This window comes from Vulpes lagopus, chromosome 8, assembly GCF_018345385.1.
Source record: "Vulpes lagopus strain Blue_001 chromosome 8, ASM1834538v1, whole genome shotgun sequence".
In the NCBI taxonomy this organism is placed as follows: Eukaryota; Metazoa; Chordata; class Mammalia; order Carnivora; family Canidae; genus Vulpes; species Vulpes lagopus.
Window position 1 is genome coordinate 101,134,410 of NC_054831.1, and position 15,682 is coordinate 101,150,091.

Sequence of the window (15,682 nt, forward strand, 5' to 3'; positions counted from 1 at the left end):
TGGGGGAAGGGTGTTTGTGGAAGTGATTTGTGGTGAGAGAAAAGACTAACTAGAAATAAATAGAAGGATTCCTGGATACCACTAAAGATGGAGCAAAGACTAGGGAATACCATAAATTTGTGATAGTTCTAAACAACAAGGTGATGTCACTTTCCTCTGGTAGAAGTGAGCAGTCCAGAGCATATAAGGTAGATGATTGAAATAGTACATTAATGTGACTATAAAAAAAATACTAGAACCAAGTATTGAAAATAAAGGAAAACTGAAGACAAAAACTCAATTCCCCTCGTTTGTATTTGGCTTTGTGGCATTCTTTGTTTGGACAGAATGTTAAAGAAGGTAAGAAGCACACAATAAGGACTTAAAGTTAATGATAATTATGCTACTTATGCATAAGTATTCAAGTTGACCACATATGGGTATTCCAGAAATTTCATTTTTTCTATTAACCAATTTTGGACACTTTTAATCCCTTTTGTTTTGAGTGGGTATAGTCATTTTCTTTTAGTGGGCAGAAAACTGCGATTTTATCTTGTATTGCACACACTTCTGTGTGGTGATATATAATATTCAAATGGATTGATTTTTAGAACTTAAATTTTTTTAGTTGCCTAATAAGTGAAAAACTGTAACAGTTGTTATTTCTTTACCTTTAATATTAATATCACATAGCAGGATATGTAGCGTTGAATTTATATTAGATTTTCAGTTTTCCTTACATTTTGATATAGAAGATATCTTGCAAGCACTTCACTTAGTAAAGCTATACAAAGTAGGGGATCCCTGGGTGGCTCATCGGTTTAGCACCTGCCTTTGGCCCAGGGCGTGATCCTGGAGTCGCGGGATCAAGTCTCACATCGGGCTCCCTGCATGGAGCCTGCTTCTCCCTCTGCTTGTGTCTCTGCCTCTCTCTCTCTCTCTCTCTCTCTGCCTCTCATGAATAAATAAATCTTAAAAAAAAAAAAAAAAAGCTATACAAAGCGTAATGTATAATGCAAAGATGTAATTATAAGGCATCAGGGTAATCTTTTTTAACCAAAATAACTGGCTTTACTTTTGTCTTTATCTCCTTGTCCCCCATACGTAATGAACAATATTGGAATTGGGCAGATTATTCTGAATGCAAAAACTTGGATGAAATAATTTATATATTACCATGTTGTATATGTGCTGCCAAAGCTAGCACTATTACCATGCTGCATTTTGTGAGGAACTGCACAAAAATCCCTTATCTACTATGCTATAATTGTTAGATTCTTTTCAGGAACCCTTCTGGTAACAAGACAAATTAGCTTTAGGGAAGAAAAGATATGTGATTAATATTGTAAAGAAATACTAGACTCACAGCCTAGCTGTTAATGTAACATTTAATGCTGCCGGTGTTGACCAGTCTTGACTTACCTTAATGTATATAACTCAAAGAAAATTACGAGTGAGTAATGGTTTTTCTTAATTACAGTAAAATATACATTTTTGTTTGTTTGTTTGTTTTTCTCTAGTTATGTTCATATCAGATAATGAAAGTTTTAATCCTTCACTGTGGGAGGAACAGAGGAAACAACGGGCTCAAGTGGCATTTGACTGTGATGAAGACAAAGATGAAAGGGAGGCACCTCCCAGGGTGAGTCCTGTTCTTCCTTCAAGTTTGAAAGAGGTCCACTGATACTTATTTGGTGCTACTTACCTTACTGTGCTGTTTTGGGAGATACAGAGAAGTACAGGTTTCATTTCTTGCCCTCAGGGCACTTGAAATTTTATCGATCCTATACATATGTCATGTGAAGGAATTTGAGAACAGCATAAAACTATATGATTATAAGCCATTTTATATAAAAATAAGAGAAAAACACATTATTGTTTTCCCTTTTCCTTTTAATTTATTATTTATATTCTAGGGAAAAAGAACTCTGTTACGAACGTTTTTTTTTTTATGGGATTGAGAATCTGTGTTGCAGTTACAGAAGTAGTAAATAATTCATTTCCCACTTACTCATAGAGTAATTATTTTTCCCTTACATAAACTAGCTGAATCCAAAAAAATGACAATTAGAATGACTTTGGAAGTATTTGTTTCCTGGTGTATAAGACGGTTTATAAATGTGGGAATTTTTTATGTATCTGGATAAATATCTAGCTGGAAAACATAACTGTTTTAAAGCCAAGTGATGGTGTTGGCAATACCCACACCATAAATCTTAAAATGGAATACATATACATCTGCTAAAAAAAAAAAAAAAAAAAAAAAAAAAGCATTCAAAACATTAGTTAAATCTGTAGCTATAAAGGCTTTTACTTTTGATAAAACCATTCTTTTATTGTCTCTAAAATGCTTTCAATGATCTATCATCTGTGTTTAAAGTTACCCCTAGGAGCCAGATAACAAATGTAATTCAGATGGATTGTAGATTAATTTTTAGCTTGATGTTAGAAATATTTATCCATTTTTCACATTTTACTTATTTTGTTTTTCTAGGAGGGAAATTTAAAGAGATATCCAACACCATACCCAGATGAGCTTAAGAATATGGTCAAAACTGTTCAAACCATTGTACATAGATTAAAAGATGAAGAGACTTATGACGATTCTGGAAAAGATCTGAAACCACATGAAGATCAGCAAGTTGTAAATAATGATGTGGGTGTGAAGGTCAGAAAACTCCATTTAAAAGAGTTGACTAAAACTTATTGCAAGCTTTTTAAAACTTTAAAATAATAATTGAAAATAATGGTCCTTTTTGTATACATGATAATGTCCTCCCAAATTTCGGGTGTTATTCTCAGCTACCTGAAGTAAAAGCTGGAATAATCAGCAAACTCTCTAATTGCTGTTATTACCACTTCAGTACGGTTACAGATGTTCCACGTAGGCAGGATAGCGTCAACATAGCTTTTAAAAAATCTTGCCTGAACCAAGAATAAGATAAGGAATGTCAGAAAATTCATTGTTATGGAAATACTTTTTTTTCCCCCCATAATAACATTGATCCACTCTACCCAATTCTAATCTTAAATGTAATTGCTATGACATTATTTTTGGAAGATGTTTCAGAAACCTACACAGATCCTTAAAGTTTGTGTTCCTTTAATGGACTTTTCCCCTCCACATTATATCACAGAATCAAGTTTTCTCGTGTCACTAGAGTTACTATACGTTCCACAGTCAACAGAAAACAACCTAAACCATCCTGAGTTCAAGCATGCTGAGCTAAGTGACTCACTCATGAACAGCTTGGCCGCTTAGGTGTAGCCTCAGGTGAAGTGTAGCCTCAGCTAAATTACCAAGTTTAATGTGGTTCATGAACTTTTGGGGTCACCTGTTCTCCCAATAAGCATTTTATCTGTGACTGCTACAGATTTCCATGTTTAAAGGTCCCTTGATTTATCCAGAATAGGAATATGTGAAGCTACTTTTACGTGTCTATATGCTTTTAGTCATCTCTACACCCAGTGTGGGGCTTGAACTCATGATCCTGAGATGAAGAGTCACACACTCTTCCTCCTGAACCAGCCAGGCATCCTACTTTTAAATTCTAATCTGAACTACGGTACAAAAATAGATACAAAGTGTTAAGGAATGTGAATTCTTTATCTCTTCTTTTACGCAGACTTCAGAAAGTACCACTCCAGTAAGAATCAAAGCTGATGAAAGAGAAAAGTATATGATAGGAAACTCTTTACAGAAGACCAGTGAATCTGAAGCTGAGATTAGTCCTGGAAGTCTACCAGTGACTACAAATATTAAGGCCTCTGAGAATTTGAAGCATATTGTTAATCATGATGACGTTTTTGAGGTAACTACTTTGTGATTGTTCTCTGAAACAGCTGTAACAGTCTTAAAAATTTGTATCTCATTGTTGCTAACTAAAGATAAGAGGAAACATATCAAAAGCAGAAAATAGGCCAACTCATTTGAGAAATTTCATGGTATTTGCTATAGTATCACTCTGAACTGAAAACTTTATGCCTGTATTGCACTCAGGTGTTTACCATGGAAATTAGAGTATGATGGTTCTATTCTAATTATTCAAAATACGTCATTTCAATTGCTTAACAATGAAAAGGTTGCCATAGGTATATTTAAATTATTTCACTTAGTTAAGCATTTATCATTGATTGAAGTATTTTTTTTCTTGAATGTCTGAGAATTTTTTAAAATTTCATATGGTTAGCATACAGTGTTACGTTAGTTTCAGGTGTAGAATATAGTGATTCAACAATTTTTTTTTTTTTAACAATTTTATATATTACTCAGTACCCATCAAGAGCACTCGTAATCCCATTACTTATTTCACTGATCCCCCTACCCACCTCCACTCTGGTAACCATTGGTTTGTTCTCTATAGCTGAGAGTCTGATTCTCAATTTGTCTGTTTTTTCTTTGTTCGTTTGTTTTGCTTCTTGAATTCCACATATGAGTGAGATCATATGGTATTGGTCTTTGACTGACTTATTTCACTTAGCATTATACTCTCTGGAGCCATCCATGTTGTTTTAAATAGCAAGGTTTTAATCTTTTTGATGGCTGAGTAATATTCCAACTGTGTGTGTGTGTGTGTGTGTGTGTGTGTGTGTGTGTGTTCCTTTGGGTAAATACCCAGTAGTGGAATTACTGGATCATATGGTAATTCTGTTTTTAATTTTTTGGGGGAACTCTCACACTGTTTTCCACAGTGGCTGTACCAGTTTGCATTCCCACCAGCAGTGCAAGAGGGTTCCTTTTTTAAAAATATTTTTGGATACTAACCCTTTATGAGATATGTTATTGCAAGTGTCTTGTCCCATTTGGTAAGTTGTCTTTTTTTTTTTTTTTAAGATTTTATTTATTAGAGAGAGAGAGTGCACGTGAGAGCATGGGGAGTGGGGAAGGGAAAAGGGAGAAGCAGACTCCCTGCTAAGCAGGAATCCCCATGTGGGGCTTGATCCCAGGACCCTGGGATCATGACCTGAGTTGAAGGCAGATACTTAACCGACTGAGCAACCCAAGTGCCACCCAGGTGCCCCTTGTAAGTTGTCTTTTTGCTTTTTTGATTGGTTCCTTTGCTGTGCAGAAGCTTTTTATTTTGATGTAGTCCCAGTGGTTTATTTTTGCTTTTGTTTCCCTTGCCTCTGGAGACATATCTAGAAAAATATTCTGCGGCACCTGGCTGGCTCAGCTGGTAGAGCACACGACTCTTGATCTCATGGTTGTGAGTCTGAGTTGGGTATAGAGAGTACTTAAAAATAAAATCTTAAAAAAAGAAGAAAAAAGAAAGTGTCAAAAAAATTACTTCCTGTGCTCTCTTCTAGGATGTTTATGGTTTCGGGTCTCACATTTGAGTCCTTAATCCATTTTGAGTTTATTTTATGAATAGTATAAGAAAGTAGGCCAGTTTCATTGTTTTGCATGTTGCTGTCCAGTTTCCCCAACACCATGTGTTGAAGAAACATTATTTTTCCCATTGGTTAGTCTCTCCTGCTTTGTCAGTGATTGACCATATGATCATGAATTTATTTCTGGGCTCTATTCTGTTCCATGGATCAGTGTTTCTAATTTTATGACGGTACTATTACTGTTTTGATCACTATGGCTTCATGTAGTCTATGTTGAAATATGTGATTTTGATACCTCCAGTTTTGCTCTTGTTTTGTTTTAAGTAGACTCCACACCTAATGTGGGGTTTGAACTCATGACCTCAGATCAAGAGTCGCATGCCCTACTATCAACTGAGCCAGCCAGATGCCTCCCATTCTTCTTTTTCAAGATTGTTTTGACTATTTGGGATCTTTTGGGGTTCTATACAAATTTTAGGATTATTTTTTCTAGTTCTGTGAAAACTGCTCTTGGAATTTTGAAACTGATTACATTATAGATTGCTTTGGACAATCTGGCCTTTTTAACAATGTTCTTCCAATTCATGAGCATGGAATGTCTTTCCATTTGTTTGTGTCATTTTCAATTTCTTTTATCAGTGCTATACAGTTTTTAGAGTTAACCTCCTCAGTTAAGTTTATGCCTAGGGGTTTTATTATTTTTGATGCAATTGTAAATGGTATTGTTCTCTTAATTTCTTTTTAGTATATACAAATACAACAAATTTCGGTATAGTGATTTTGTATCTGTGACTTTCTGTATTCAGTTTTCAGTTCTATTAGTTTTTTGGTGGAGTCAGACTTTTTCTTTTAAAAGTTTCTTCTAGTGGATCAATAAAAACTGTAGCTTTTAAAAATAGCTTTATTGAGGTATAGCTCACATACTACATAATTCACCTATTTATTTATTTTTTATTTATTTTTGAAGATTTTATTATTTATTTGAGAAAGAGAGTATGAGAGAACACAAGCAGTGGTAGGAGCAGAGAGAGAGTTAGAAGAAGCAGCAGATTCCTCCCTGAGCAGGGAGCCCAACACAGGGCTCCGACTCAGGGCTCCATCCCAGGAACCTGGGATCAGGACCCTAGAAATTAAAGCTAGATTATAAACTAAAGAATTATCTACATTAAACATAATAATTGAAGAAAATATAATCCAAGGGCAAAGAGTATGAAAGCAAAAGATAAGAGCTAACTGCAAGAAGATTAATTGATGTGAGCACAGGAGACAAATGGGGAGGGAATGTGGGAGGCCATAGCTCCCAGATGCCAGGTGTAGTATAGGAGGAAATCTGCTCAGCAGCTGAAAGCACTGCACGAATCAAAAATTAGGACAAACCATTTGTTCTTCCTTCTCCTGTTCTCTTATTCTTTGCATTCATTGTCTTTAGGTCCTGTTCATTCCAAAATTTCTGTCAAATTCTTTATTTCTTTATCAACCATCACTGCCATTGCCTAAGGACAGATTTTTTTTTTTTCTTTCAGACTTCGGATAGCCAGATCCCTTTCTGCTGGTCTCTTTCTCTTCCCTTACATTTTTAATACCAGAGTTACCATTTATTTATTTATTAAAGATTTTATTTATTCATGAGAGCCACAGAGAGAGAGGCAGAGACACAGGCAGAGGGAGAAGTAGGCTCCATGCTGGGAGCCCGATATGGGACTCGATCCCAGGACCCAGGATCACACCCTGAGCCGAAGGCAGACGCTCAACCACTGAGCCCCCAAGGTGTCCCAAGAGTTACCATTTTAAAAGATAATCTGATGTTGTGAATTCCTGGCTTGGCAACTTCCAATAATGACCAACACATACTTGAGTCCATATTCAAGGCAAAACCTTTCCCTGTTTAATCCAGTCTGACTTTTCTGTGTCCTGCCAGTTATCTGAGCTCTGGCTACATGGAGTTGGCATGCTCTACATACCTTCTCTTATTTCCATTCTTTCATCTGTTCAGAATGTCATGCCTCTCTTACATTGCCCTTCACATCTCTTCCTTCCCTCTTCACTTTCTCTTCCTATTCTGCTAACTAGAAATATCTTTCCATTATAGTACAGCCCTGAAGAGGGTTTGGCAAACTGTGGCCTATGGCCCATATCTGGCCCATTGCCTGTCATTATATTGACTTGCAAGCTAAGAACTGCTTTTACATTATTAAATGTTGAATAAAAATCAAAAGAAAAAATATTTCTTGACAAGTGAAAAATTCAATTTTCGTGGCACACAGCCATATTCATTTGTTTATGTGTTGTGTATGGCTGCTTACGTGCCACAGTGGCAGAGATGGGTAGTTGAAATAGACCTTCAGGCCCTCAAAGTGTAACATATTTATGATCGGGCCTTTTTACTGAACTAGTTGGCTGACTCTGGTCCATATCTTTACGAGTACCTAAAAGTCTTAGTACTTTTAACAGAACAATGTTTAAGACTTGTCATTTTCATCATATTATTTTTTAATTTTTGTCATTAGGAATAATTTAACATGCAAAAGATCTATTTTTATATACAATATTTACAACATTAAAATATCTCAATAAAGAGTTGTTCACTACGCACTCCTTTTGTTCACTAGCCCCGTGACCTAATAGCTTTCAATGGCAGATCATCTGTGACCGTTGCCAAATATTAGAGAAAAATTCGTGGAGAATAACAAAAAATTCTGTCTTCAAATTGGCCAAAAATTGCCATTAAGTCATTTTAATAGAATAACACGTCAGTCCTTCTGACTCCTTGGAACCTGATAATCTTGGAATAAATGTGAGAATTAGGAAAAGACTTTCAGTTGGAACACCTTGACTAAACTGAATTTTTTAAAGACAGTTTCTTATTGTTAAGTTTTTTAAAGACAGTTTCTTCTTATTGTTGTTTTTATTATTGTGTTTTTGTTTCTCTAGCACTTGGCATATTACCAGGCATATAATAATCATTAATATGCTTGAATCATTAATACACTTGACCTTGAATTAAGGCCTCCCATGGAAAATTATCCCATAGTCACTTTGACATATTGGTAATAATTGCCATAGTTTTATATCTGTATTTTGAAAAACTTAAATCATATATTAGTTTTAATCACTATTACCATTAAAGTTTTTTCATCCATGTTCTAAGTATTCTTTTCTCTTTAAAGCTCTTATGACTTACTATCTGTTCATTTGAAGAAACCAAAATTTATTTACTTATAATTTACTTATAATTTACTTATAATTTACTTATAATTTACTTATAATTTATTTACTTATTTATTTATACTTTCTTTTTTTTCTTTAAATTAGGAATCTGAAGAACTTTCTTCTGATGAAGAAATGAAAATGGCAGAGATGCGACCACCATTAATTGAAAGCTCCATTAACCAGCCAAAAGTGGTAGCTCTTAGTAATAACAAAAAAGGTTAGATTGTTGAAAGCACTAAGAATAGAAATGGGCTGAATGTGTAAATTCATAAATTTTTTTGAAATAAATTTCTTTAAGTGTCATTATACTACTTAAAATACTTTTTTAGAAATAATTTTTAAAACATGCCTTTCTAAAAGATCTATTCCTTAGCTCTCTATTTAAAAAAAAAAAAATTTGCTAGGTATTTCTCTTCTCTCATGCAAGGTTATGTATAAGAGCATGATCCCATTTCTCCTGCTTATTTGCTGGGTAATCCTTGAGCTCTTAATTTTATGCATATGAATTTACCTAACATTCATTGAGGCTAATGAAAGAGGTTGTGAGTATCAAATGTACTAGGTTATTCAGTGTACTCAGATTGGCACAGTACCTGATACAGAATAGATGCTTATTGTTTTATCTGTCCTGGAGTTCTTTTTAAACCATCCTCACACCACAGCCATTTTATCTGGGTGGCTCTTGAATAATTTGGGTTTCATAAAAAGAATGAATGAATGAATGAATAAAATAATGAATGAATAATGGTGATATTTGAGTACTTACTAGTTGCTTACTGTGCTAAGTATTTTACATGTTGCTATCTGTCACAAGGAGGTGGAAGAAGAGGAATAATATCTAGGAAAGAGCTTATCTGCTTCTTAACAGTATTTTAAAAATTAAGACTCCACCCAAATCCTTAAAGTTGAAGATACAAAGCCTTATGTGCTATTATTATCAACTGTAAAGACAATCCAGACTGCTTGAACTGTGCTCCTAAGATATTTAGAACAGATTAAAAAAATCTTTAATTCATATAATCTCCTGTGACTGTGTCTCTGTATACTGTTTCTATGTTTTGGGTAGAATGGCATTAAAAACAGCTTTTAGGGTTGTAAAGATATAGAGTTATTATCTTTTTAAATTTTTTGTTAGGTATGCTCTTTGCCCAACTTGGAGCTTAAATTCACAATCCTGAGATCAAGAGTCATATGCTCTCCCCACTGAACAACTGGGTGCCCCAAGTTATCTTTTTATCATTACTTTAAAAAAATTAATACTTTTTAAAATGTACCTGCCTATATAATGGAATATGAATATTGTCTGTTTCTGTGTATAAAAAACAAAATTCTTCTCATATATTGATAGTTGCTTTTTCATGTGCAATTCTTTGAAATGGTTTAAAAATAGCAAAGGAGTTGACCTTGTGAAACTGAAGTCGTGAATGAGGGGGCATCTGGTGGGCCCAATCATTAGAACATGTGAGTCTTGATCGCTAGGTTGTGAGTTCAAGTCCCACACAGGGTGTAAAGCCTACTGAAAAAAAAATTGTGAATGAGTGAGTGGAAGAGCCATATACACTAAAACTAATTGATGGCCTTAGAGGAACATTGTATAATATCATCTTGTCAGTAGTTAAAACTAAAATTTTGGGTAACCTTAACATAGATTATATGTATTAAACTTAAAGATATCACATGTTTTAAATTACTTAATCTTAGGACTGAATTTTCAGAAGTGTCATTGGTTATCTTCTAATCCATATAATTCTTTATATATTAAACCAGAACAATGTAAATGCCATTTGTCATCATTGCAAAGTATTAAAGAGAAATCCTTAGTGACTTTATCAACGGCTTACTTTTTTTTGTGTTTTGTTTCAGATGATACAAAGGATACAGATTCTTTATCAGATGAAGTCACACACAATAGCAATCAGAATAACAGCAACTGTTCTTCTCCATCTCGGATGTCTGATTCAGTTTCTCTTAACACTGATAGTAGTCAAGATACCTCACTCTGCTCTCCAGTGAAACAAACTCATATTGCTATCAATGCCAAAATCAGGTTTGTGAACATCTTAACAGAATAATTTATTTGTACAATAGAAATAATAAGGCAAGTAAATATATATGACTAAAAGGATTTCACAAATTACTATTATAGAAATAGTTCGGTAGTAGTAGATGATTTCTTCCTCATTACTACTATGTAGCTTTGCTACATTTCCATTTGTATTAGTTTTTTAAATAGAGAAGAAGAGGACCATGCAACTTTTCATTTTGAGGTCATGGGTTCAAACCACACATTGATTGTAGCAATTACTAAAAAAATAAACTTAAAAATAAATAGAGAAGAAAGGATTTAAAATATAATTATCTTCATTAAAAAGTTGGACAGTTTTACTGCATTTTTAGGTATTACAACATAAACAGCTTGTTTGGAGTAATTCAAGTTGAAATAGGTACTTTTTAGATAACTCATTTTTGAGAGGTGCCATTAAAGGGCATTCAGTACTTTTAACTACTTCTGTAACTTTGAGTTAGACTTAAATTTGTAGACTTAAATTCAGACTCTGAAACTAGTCTTAATTTCTATAGGCTAAAGTTAGCTGAAGTTTAAAACAACTATTATTTGGACTTTCAAGGTATTTGGCTATCAAAATAAAATGTGTTGTTTTGCCTTCATGTTAATGTATCAGCTAGGTGCTTATTAGAATGATGTGGGTTACTACTGAATATTAATATTATTGACTATGTTTTAGAGTAAATTGATTCTTAAATTTCAGGCATAGTTAAGTCAAATTTTGTTTGAATTGATCTGTATTGTAAAAGGAAGGTGAATTTTATGTCTCAAAATGAATTTAGCTATCACATACTTATGATTATTTATATCTGTTCTCTGAATTTGAGGCTAAGACCTAGTATGGTAAAAAGAATTTATAATCTCTTAGATGGTAAGATAATGATTAATTTCTTGAGTATTTTGTTGAGTTTTGTATTTTATAAATCATGTTTTTTGTGTAATGAAATAAAGGCTAAGAAAGGGATATATCCACACCTTTGTCTTATTTCTAGTAATAAGTATAGTCTGTTACCTAATGGGAAGATCGAAGCTAAGGAATATTTGTTAAACATGAATATTTATATGGCAAAACACAAATATGTTTTCGTATTTGTGTGAAATATAAGTAGGTTTATTTATTTCCACCAAGTAGAAATAAAATGTTTTTTGTAACTTTGGAATAGTACATTTATAAACATCTGCCAGATGCAATGAAGTAACTTAGAAGAGTGATTAGATTTAGTTTTGCTTTTTATCTTCAGATTTTTTCAGGGCTACATTGTTTATTTTGTAAATCACTGTACAATACTTGATATTTTTTTGGTTCTGTCTCTTTTTTTTTTTTTTGCATAGCTGACTTTCTTGACATTTTTTGTAGACCTTTGAGTACTTGTTTAATTCTTATTAGCTTTTTACAATTCCTTTGTTTATATATTTGAAACTAATACTAACTACTTAGTTAATATGACTAACTTTGGTTATTAATGTTAGGTTTTCGAATTATTTGTAAAAATGGTCTGTGCTCTTGCTCAGCTGTTCAAGTTACTGGCTTTTCATGTATCTGCCCATCTTTCAAACATTTCATGTTTTTCTAGCACATTCCTAGAAAGGTGCATAAGTCTGTTTTTCTTCACTGTTTAGCTCTATTATACTATATTCTGACAAAGTGGTGATCCTGTTGAAAATTAACCTTAAAAAAAAAAAAGAAAAAAATTAACCTTGATTATCTGTGAATTTAATTAATGTTTTACTTGTATTCATTTAATGTAAATACATTATTTGATTATTACAATAATATTTTAATATTACTACTTGTTAATAAATGACTTTAATCTTTGATTACTATCAGCTCTTTAACTTTGTGTACCGACACATTAACTAGTTATTAATATTTCTTACTACTAAGAAACTGAGCTTTATGATGTTTGTGATAAAATTATCTTTGTTTTAGGCAAGAAGATGAAAATTTTAACAGCCTCTTACAAAATGGAGATATTTTAAATCACTCAACAGAAGAAAAATTCCAGGTTCTTGATAAAAAAGATTTTAATTTACCAGAATATGATTTGAATATTGAAGAGCGATTAGTTCTTATTGAGAAAGATGTTGACTCAACAGCCACATCTGATGAATCTCACAAATTAGACCATATCAATATGAATCTTAATAAACTTGTAACTAATGATACATTTCAACCAGAGATAGTGGAAAGATCAAAGACACAGGATATAGTGCTTGGAACAGACTTTTTAAGCATTAATACTAAAGGAGAAGCTGAGCCCTTGGAAAATGGAAATAAGTATCCTAATCTGGAATGTGTAAATAAGGTAAATGGACATTCCGAGGAAACTCCACAGTCTCCTAAGAGGACTGAACCACATGACACTGATTCTTCTGTTGATATGGGTATTTCCAAAAGTACTGAAGATCTCTCTCCTCAGAGAAGTGGGCCAATTGGATCTGTTGTGAAATCTCATAGTATAACTAATATGGAGACTGGAGGGTTAAAAATCTATGACATTCTTAGTGATAATGGACCACAGCAGCCAAGTGCACCAATTAAAGTAACACCTACTGTTGATGGAAAAAATATTGTCAGGAGCAAGTCTGCTACACTTTTGTATGATCAACCATTGCAAGTATTTACTGGCTCTTCTTCATCTTCTGATTTAATATCAGGTACAAAGGCAATTTTCAAATTTGATACAAATCATAATCCTGAAGAGCCAAGTATGATAAGAGGCCCCACAGTCAGTGGCCCACAATCTGCGCCTCAAATATATGGTCCTCCACAATATAATATCCAATACAGTAGTAGTGCTGCAGTCAAGGACACTTTGTGGCACACCAAACAAAATCCCCAAATAGATCATGTTGGTTTTCCTCCACAGCGTCTTCCTAGGTCAGAGAGCACAGAAAGTCACAGTTATGCTAAACATTCTGCCAATATGAATTTCTCTAACCATAACAATGTTCGAGCTAATACTGGATATCATTTACATCAGAGACTTGGCCCAGGAAGACATGGGGAAATGTGGGCCATTTCACCAAGTGACCGACTCATTCCTGGAGCAACTCGAACTACCATTCAGCGACAAAGTAGTGTGTCTTCTACAGCTTCTGTAAATCTTGGTGAGTCAGGTCCCACAAGGCGGGGCCAAATTCCTGAAGGAGATTATTTGTCATACAGAGAGTTACATTCAGTGGGAAGAACTCCAATGATGTCAGGATCACAGAGACCTCTTTCTGCACGAACATATAGCATGGATGGTCCAAATGCATCAAGACCTCAGAGTGCACGACCCTCCATTAGTGAAATACCAGAGAGAACTATGTCAGTTAGTGATTTTAATTATTCACGGACTAGTCCTTCAAAAAGACCAAATGCAAGGGTTGGTTCTGAGCATTCTTTATTAGATCCTCCAGGAAAAAGTAAAGTTCCTCATGATTGGCGAGAACAAGTACTACGACACATCGAGGCCAAAAAGTTAGAAAAGGTAATTAAATATGAGCTTTTTATTTTCCTCTCTATAAATTTATTTCTCTTAAAAATATTTGGTACTCTTTGTTTCTTAAGGTGAAACAAGATACTCTGAATTACTGAATATATACTTATATTTGAGGAGTTTTTCCTTGGTACTTAAAGCAGAGTTCAAGTTTAGACTTAGACTCAAAGTCTGAGATGGTAGGATATGGTTCTTTTCTGTCTCTTACTCCCCAGAGTTTTCTAATGAGCTGAAATTCATTTCATATGTTTATATATGTGTCTTTTTTAGATTGTGCTGTACATACTTTAAATAATATACACACACACACACGTGTACCTCTGTTTAGCATTTTTCAACCTCCTGCTCTCCTCTATTAATAATTGTTGGTTATGTAAGTATGTGTATAGAAATAGCAGTTTACTGTGTAATTAGCAGGATAACAAGAAACATACTATAAATATAACTATTTTATCTAAGATTTTTTTTCCCAGTCAATGTTATCAGACTAACACTGTGACTGACACAGATGACTTCTGGCATGGCATTTACTCTTTTGACTTTTCTGAACTATGTTTCTGACCTATCTGAACTCAAGTGTCTGTGGCTCTAATGAAGTTTGAAAATCATGGGTAAAATAACTTAAGCTCATGTTCAGTTTATAACTTAATTTATAAAACTCAGCTTTTGAAAAGGAGTTAAAAAAATTTTTTTGGAGTTAAAAATTTTTTAAAAATTATCACGTACACAGTTCTGTGGCTCAAGCGGATAAAGCACATTCTTTAAGATTTAACTTCATGTCTCTTCGTGGAGTTTACCCAAGAATTTTCTTTGTTTGTTAAATATATGTTTTTAAAAGCAGCTAAATGTATACAACTTCAATTCTTTAAAAAATTCCTTAGGTCCAGTTTTTCAAAAATAAATGCCTGCAATATGATTAGTACCTATATGAATTCACAGTGAACCTCTACCTAAAATTGTGAGCTCTTGTCAGTGCTATCCTCTCACCTTTAAATAGCTGAGCATCCAGTGGCCTTAGGCAACTTCATTGTCACCCATTTCATATCAGCTGTAGCTATAGCTATTGTTGAGGATCTTTCAACAAGTGTGCTTTTTCTGAGGAATTTGGAAATTTCTTAAGCAGTGGAGTACCATAGCTATTTTTATAAATAAACTTCTGGAATTGGTATGGCGTAAGAGGAAGGAAGGACTATAGTTTTGTTTGTTTGTTTTGTTTTGTTTTGTTTTAAGGAGGAAGAGGCTATGGTTAAGTTGATTGAGTTACGAGGGTCTTTAGTGGTCCAGAAAATAAGTGAGAAAATAAATTGATGAAATTGAGTCAAAGGCAAGAATTCAAGAGATAGTTTCAAAAACAGACTCTAGAAAGTCTGCTTTTGATTAGAATATTTCCCTAATAAGTCTCTGAGGAAAAGCACTACGTAATAGCTGGAGTGGTGCCTTGAATTAGCTGGTTGTTGAGAATGCTGGCATAGAGAATGAAGAGCAGATTTGGATGAAGACATGAGTTTGGTTATATTTATATTCTGTGTAGTTGACATCTCAGGTGGCTGTTCTACTACTTTCCTGTCTGACGGAGATATGCCTAGACTTTAGTAAATAGAAAGCACGTAGC

At 33.8% G+C, this 15,682-nt stretch overlaps 1 protein-coding gene across 11 annotated transcripts in view; it reads left to right on the plus strand.

Moving 5' to 3' along the window:
- Positions 1–15,682, plus strand: part of ERBIN (erbb2 interacting protein) — a 115,977-nt gene that overhangs the window by 87,655 nt on the left and 12,640 nt on the right. For all 11 annotated transcript variants that reach the window (XM_041764916.1, XM_041764917.1, XM_041764921.1 and 8 more), the window contains exons 16-21: positions 1,500–1,621; positions 2,474–2,647; positions 3,606–3,791; positions 8,623–8,737; positions 10,384–10,567; positions 12,516–14,061. In XM_041764916.1, the coding sequence (XP_041620850.1) occupies positions 1,500–1,621; positions 2,474–2,647; positions 3,606–3,791; positions 8,623–8,737; positions 10,384–10,567; positions 12,516–14,061 (2,327 nt within the window). The remainder of the gene's footprint in view (positions 1–1,499; positions 1,622–2,473; positions 2,648–3,605; positions 3,792–8,622; positions 8,738–10,383; positions 10,568–12,515; positions 14,062–15,682) is intronic.